The following is a 6,366-nucleotide window of genomic DNA, read 5'->3' as shown; positions in this document are numbered from 1 at the left end:
TTCCAACGCGACTGCCGGGAGATGCTGGCACCCACCAGACGGGTGGTTGCTGCCCCTGTCAGAGAAATAGAACGGAAACTGAGGCAGAGGAGCCACGTTGCAAACGGTGAAATGCGCAAGGTAAGAATATTCAAGCGGTGTCAAATTACGACGTACTGAGTAATATATGGGTAGACAAAGACAAACACTAACAAATGGAGAACGTTCCAACAGAAGCCGTGAGTGAGAAGAGAGGTGAGAGAATGAGAGCCCTTTCCTGATCGGATCCGCAACATTACTCCCCACCAAAGGGCTCTTAACAGAGATTACAGATTAAGGCGAGCTGGAGGGTGGACAGCGCGGCCGCGTCGAGTGGTGCGCACGGCCGGGAGCGGTTGCTCCTGCGGACACGTGACCCTCGTTTCAGGCATCTCAGGGGCAGACTCGGGTTGCTCTCCCGATACATCTTGGGCTGCAGCATTCGTTGGTTCCTGCGACGGCGTCACCTCCAGAGGTACCAATCGCTGAACCGGGCGCAGCAAGGATGCCTGACCAACTTTGACCCGCACTACTCTGACTGCGCCGTCCTTTCCTGGGAATACTTCTTCGACTCGTGCGAGGCGCCAGGACTGCCGCTTACGAGTGTCGTCCACTAGCAGCACCACGTCTCCCGCTGCCACACTCGACGAATTAGCCTGATGATACGCGATCAGTGCCGTCAGATACTCTTGATTCCATCTGTTATGGAGGTGCTTGCAGATCGTGTTCACATAGCGCTGGCGAGAATTCATCTGCTCGGCTGTGAGCGAAGCGTCACCATCTTTGACTCCATCAGGACCCCACACTCCACTGATCATCATAGCTGGCGTCAGGGGTAGCTCGTCTGCGATGTCTGCCACATGAGTGAGTGGGCGGCGGTTGACCACCGCTTCCACTTCCACTAGAACAGTGTCGAGCTCACGTGGACCAAGAAATGCCTTGCCCAATACTTTCCGGAGGGGGGACTTCACTGCTCCGACTAGACGCTCGAAGAAGCCACCATGCCACGGCGCCGCTGGTGGGTTGAACAGCCAGACAACGCTGATCTTCGATGCTGCTGCCTTGAATGTTGTTGCATTATCGGACCGTATGCGAAGCGGAGTGCCTCGGCGAGCAACGAACCGGCGGTAGGCCAGCAGGAAAGCCTCGGTAGACAGACTGTCCACGGTCTCGAGATGCACAGCTCGGGTTGTGCCGCAGACAAACAGGGCTATCCATATCTTGCGGACTTGATCGGTGTCCCGAATCACTATCGGACCGGCGTAGTCGATCCCTGTCAGACCAAATGGCTTCTTGTGTACAACTCGGTCGGGTGGTAGTGGAGGACTGATTTCTGTGGCTGCAGCAGACTTGTAGCGTTTACACACCACACAGCGTTGGGTGATGCTACGCAATGCTCGGCGCGCACCCAGTACCCACACATCTTGTCGGAGCGAGGCCAACACGTTCTCCACACCACTGTGCATCTGTTGCACGTGCGCGAGTTCCATGAGTAGCGTTGTCACATGATGTTGTCCGAGGATGACAGGATGCTTAGTTTCGTATGGCAGCTCGCTGAGCTCCAGCCGACCACCTGCTCTGAGCACTCCTTTCTCGTCAATAAACGGCATTAGTTGACTGATCTTGGAGCTGGCTGGCACTGGCTTGTTATCTCGGATAGCAGCGATCTCGTCAGAGAACAGGTCTCGCTGGACGACTCGATACAACGCTGCTTCTGCGAGGAGTTTGAGCTCCGCCCGCGACTTGGAAGTATGTCTCCATTGCAGGATGCGGGTGATCACACCCTCGACTCTTGACCACTTCGAGAGGCGTTCCCACCACTTGACTGTCGGCTCGATGGACACGGCGTTGACGCGTTGCTCGGCGTTGACGCGTTGCTCGGGGGTGGGCTTGTTGGTTGGTTCCCAGGTCTGCGCTGCTGGCCATGCTGCTGGGTTTATGATCCACTGTGGACCATGCAGCCACTCGCTGCTAGTGAGGCCATCTACCGTCGTGCCGCGGGAGACAAGATCTGCCGGGTTCATCTTGCCGGGGCAGTGGTTCCAGGTGACGCCCAGTTCCTTGGCGGTAAGTTGCACAGCCGTCACGCGGTTAGCGACGTATGTTTTCCACCGGTACGGGGGACTCGTTATCCATTGCAGTGTAGTCATGCTATCCGTCCAGCCATAGATGCCATCCACCGGCACGCGCAGGGCATCCACGACGAACTTGATGTATCGCGACGCCAGACACACTGCTTGGAGTTCGAGGCGTGCGAGTGTGGGTGCAGCTGGAGGCACTACCTTGCTCTTTCCGAAGAGCAGGCACGACGTGTTGTCTGTCACCAGGTAAATGCCGCATCCGTACCCCTTCTCCGAGGCGTCTGCGAAGACGTGAAGTGATACGTTGGAGTCGGGCTTACATCCGCTCCAGCGGCGCACTTTTACTGCGGGCAGGTTGGACAGCCCTCCCCACCATTGGGTACACTTCGCTGCGACGTCACTGGGGAGCGGCTGGTCCCATGTCCCGCCCAGCTTCCAGCTCGTCTGGAGCAGGATCTTGCCCGGCAGCACTGCAGGTGCTGCCAAGCCCATTGGATCGTACACTGACGCCACACAGTGAAGCAGATGACGCCGAGACCACTGTGAGTTGCTGCTATCGTCATGGTCACCAATAGAGGCTATTCCTAGGACATCATCCTCGGATTGCCATGGGACACCTAGCACCTTCTCGCCCGCTTCGGGGTCGCTAGCTATGCCATTGCCTCGCCACTTCCTGAGCTCCATGCCCGCGCTCTGCATAGCGGCAACACTGAGCTCCTTAAACTGTTCCGCTTGGCCGAGGTCCGGCACGCTGACCACTGTGTCGTCGACATAAAAGCTGTCACGTAGCAGCGCTAGCACGGTACGTTCCGCTTCTGAGGTAGCGTTTTCTATCAGGCCGTCCAGATGGTGCAGCAGTACTGCGTTGAGAATGAAGGGCGAGCAGTTGGCGCCGAATGGCAACTTGGTAAGCCGCCAGATACACATCTCGTCACCGCTATCCTTAGGCCACACAAATCGCAGGTATGGTCTGTCCTCCTCCCGGATACCGATCATAAAAAAGGCTTTCCTGATGTCGGCTTGGACAGCAAAGCGATACTCGCGGAACCTGAGCAGCAGCCCGACCAGATCTGGCAGGAGTGACGGTCCTGGATCGAGCAGGTTGTTCAGTGAGTCTTTGCCACGCATTGACGCCGACGCGTTGAACACTACGCGTGTCTTGGTTGTAGCAGCATTCTCTCTGAACACTGCTCGATGTGGCATGTAGTAGCCTGGTTCGTTGGGATTAGGCTCCCTCTCGATTGCACCCAACTCGCCGTATTCGCGGAGTAGTACGTCATCATAGAGCTGTCGCTTCCCGTTGCCTTTGAGACGCTTGAGCAGGCTACTAGCTGCGGCCACTGCTTGACTGAGGTTTTCCGCAGGGCGCTTGTCAGACCGCCACAGCAGGCCGACTTGGTACTGAGTGCCAATTCTTTCGACCGGAAACTCTGGTCCGCGTGTAGGCGCACTGGGCGGCTGCTCCATCTGCCAGAGCCGTTCGATTTTCGTATCGATACAGGACACCACTACTGAGCTGGGTGGTGCAGGACGACGGTCTGGGCCTAGCAGGACCCACCCGATCTCGGTTTTCCATGCCACGTCACCATTGTGCACTGTCTTTTCCAGCAGAATGTCATTACTGAAATCGGCGCCAATGAGCAGGTGGACATCGCTGGGCGTTCCGTCCATAGGCTGATCACTCAGCTTCACACCTCGTTCTTGCCACTGGTTGACGACCTCAGTCGTAACTGTTGGGAGAGACATGTTCATATCGTCCTTCTTCCATGCCAAGATCGGGATTGGCTTGCTTGCGCCGGTCAGCGTCAGTTCCACACGCTCCAGCTGCTGAACTGCAGGCTCCGTGCCGAACGCTGTCACGGTGACCTGGTCGCATCCCACGTGCTTCGGCCTAATTGCTGTGGCCAGGGCCGACGAGATGAACGAGCCCTGTGAGCCGGGGTCAATGAAAACACGCACCTTGGCCCTCTTTAGCCCGCGCACCTCAGCCACCCCAGTCATGAGGTGGACTGCCGATGACGTAGCACAGCTATATGTCTTGATGCCGTTTCCGGGCGGGTTCGCGACGTGCAGCAGAGTGTGGTGCTTGCCGTTGCACTGGGTGCACCGTGGCCGCGCCCGACAAATCTTTACCCAGTGACCTGGCTTCAGACAGTTGAGACACAAGTTCTGCGCGTGGCAGAACGACCTCCGCTCCGTGGCTGGCAGCTGGCTCAGGTGCTCCTCCGCCTCAGTCATGGCGATGCCGAAACTCTGCGTGCTGTGGTAGTCCGGCATGTCAGCTGGCTTGGGCCGCTCCTGCTTCTTCGATTTCACTCCGTGTGCATCTTGGTACGATGAGCCAGTCTTTTGAAACTCTTCGAGGGCAACCTCAAAGCAGCGCCGTTCCAGCAAGAACGCTTTCAGTTCCACGCCACTGGTTTCCAAGGTTACCTGCTTGACCAGGGCTTCCTGGAACTTATCCAGGTGCTCGACGATACTGCTGTCTAAGGAAGCTGTTTCTGCCTCGTCGTCGGTCCCGTCTCGCACGGTGCGCATGGACCACAACACTACTGCGCGGGACACGCGGACAACGTATTGATGGAAACTCTCTTCCACGTTCTGGCTCAGGGCCATCAGCTGCCGCCACGCCTTCTCGGCGGTCAGTCCGTATGACTTCAGGATTTCCCGCTTGGCGTCGGTGTAGCTCCGGCAGCCGCGACAACTGCGCTCATACTTTGAGCCGGCGAGAGCCACGCGCAGCCGTATCAGCCACTCATCGTCGTCGTACTGGTTCTGGGTGGCGACGTCCTCGTACAATTCCAGATAATTTATAATAGTTTGCTTGTCGTCGTACTTGGGAATTTTGATGGGCTTTGGTCGTGAGGCCGAGCGGGTCTCGCTTAAACGATCCCGGAATTCTGTCTCCCCACGATTCGTTTCCAACTCCTGTATTTTCGCCGTCAGCTCGGTCAGCTTGGTTTTCAGCGTTTCATCCTCCTTGCCAACACCCCTGGCTTCTGCCCTGCTATCTCTCTCTTTAGCGTCCTCCAGACGCTTTTCGACATAATCACGGAGTTCCGGTCCCTCTAGGCCGTACGCCTTTCCGTTGGCGATAAATGATGCTTCGAGTCTATCCATTCGCTCGACTTTCTGATGCTGACAATCCTGGCGTGGTCGCCAAAAATGTCGTGCACGTGCACGTGTCCCAGGTCGTCAGACTAACACACGGGTCGAGCGAGATCCCTCGTCACAAACAGTTTAGAAACACATGTCTTCGAACAAACAACAACTACCAAAACTCCATTGAAGCATCAAAATCAAAGGAGAAAAAAGAACCAAGAACGGAGAGCTGGGGACGCACGTACCCGGCCCCGTACCGGGCGCACAGCCAAGGAGGATGACACCGTAGCGTCCCCACGCTCGACTGGCAAAGAAAACAGCAAGCAAAGAAATCTGACGAGTGCGAGCGCAGTTTCAACTTCCAGCATTTTGAATGACAAGCTGCAAGCGCGAAGCGAGACACGTGACCGAAAATAATGCATGTCATCAGTGCACACGCGGACATATGCAAAAAGGTCAAAAGCGAGTGCTGCAAGAAACAGCACAAATAAATAATAGTTCGGATGGCGAAGAGCTAGAAAGGCAGATTCCTAATCATCGAAGAACAATACATATTGTAGAGTTCCAACGCGACTGCCGGGAGATGCTGGCACCCACCAGACGGGTGGTTGCTGCCCCTGTCAGAGAAATAGAACGGAAACTGAGGCAGAGGAGCCACGTTGCAAACGGTGAAATGCGCAAGGTAAGAATATTCAAGCGGTGTCAAATTACGACGTACTGAGTAATATATGGGTAGACAAAGACAAACACTAACAAATGGAGAACGTTCCAACAGAAGCCGTGAGTGAGAAGAGAGGTGAGAGAATGAGAGCCCTTTCCTGATCGGATCCGCAACACACTGAGTGAGCACACACTGAGTGAGCACACACTGAGTGAGCACCAACTGTAGATGTTAGAGTATTTGTGCTCTGGCCGATTAGCATCATCGCATTCCTCTATTAGTATTGCCGCTAACGCTCCACCTTGCTGTTCCTGTTGTTATTGCTTTGGCCAAACGACCATTATCATTCCTACTATGGAGTTGAAATGGGTCAGGAGAGGCCGTTGGCACTTTGGCACAGGTGTAATGGCACATACGTGGTGTGCACGTTCAACCACCACTACTGCAGCAGCACCAGAACCGGCAGGCCGTGGGAGAGCATCACTGTGGGATAGGGAAGTGTAC

General features: G+C 55.8%; 1 protein-coding gene across 1 annotated transcript; it reads right to left on the bottom strand.

Moving 5' to 3' along the window:
* Nucleotides 1-305: 305 nt before the first annotated feature.
* LOC135820057 (uncharacterized) lies at nucleotides 306-5,219 on the bottom strand. The gene has a single exon (XM_065333362.1). It carries the CDS (start codon nucleotides 5,217-5,219, stop codon nucleotides 306-308), a length of 4,914 nt encoding a protein of 1,637 aa, XP_065189434.1.
* Between the last annotated feature and the right edge of the window lie 1,147 nt (nucleotides 5,220-6,366).

Source organism: Sycon ciliatum, chromosome 6 (assembly GCF_964019385.1).
Source record: "Sycon ciliatum chromosome 6, ocSycCili1.1, whole genome shotgun sequence".
Lineage (NCBI taxonomy): Eukaryota > Metazoa > Porifera > Calcarea > Leucosolenida > Sycettidae > Sycon > Sycon ciliatum.
Note: the sequence above shows the minus strand (reverse complement) of the source record. Positions and strands in the feature narration are given on the sequence as shown.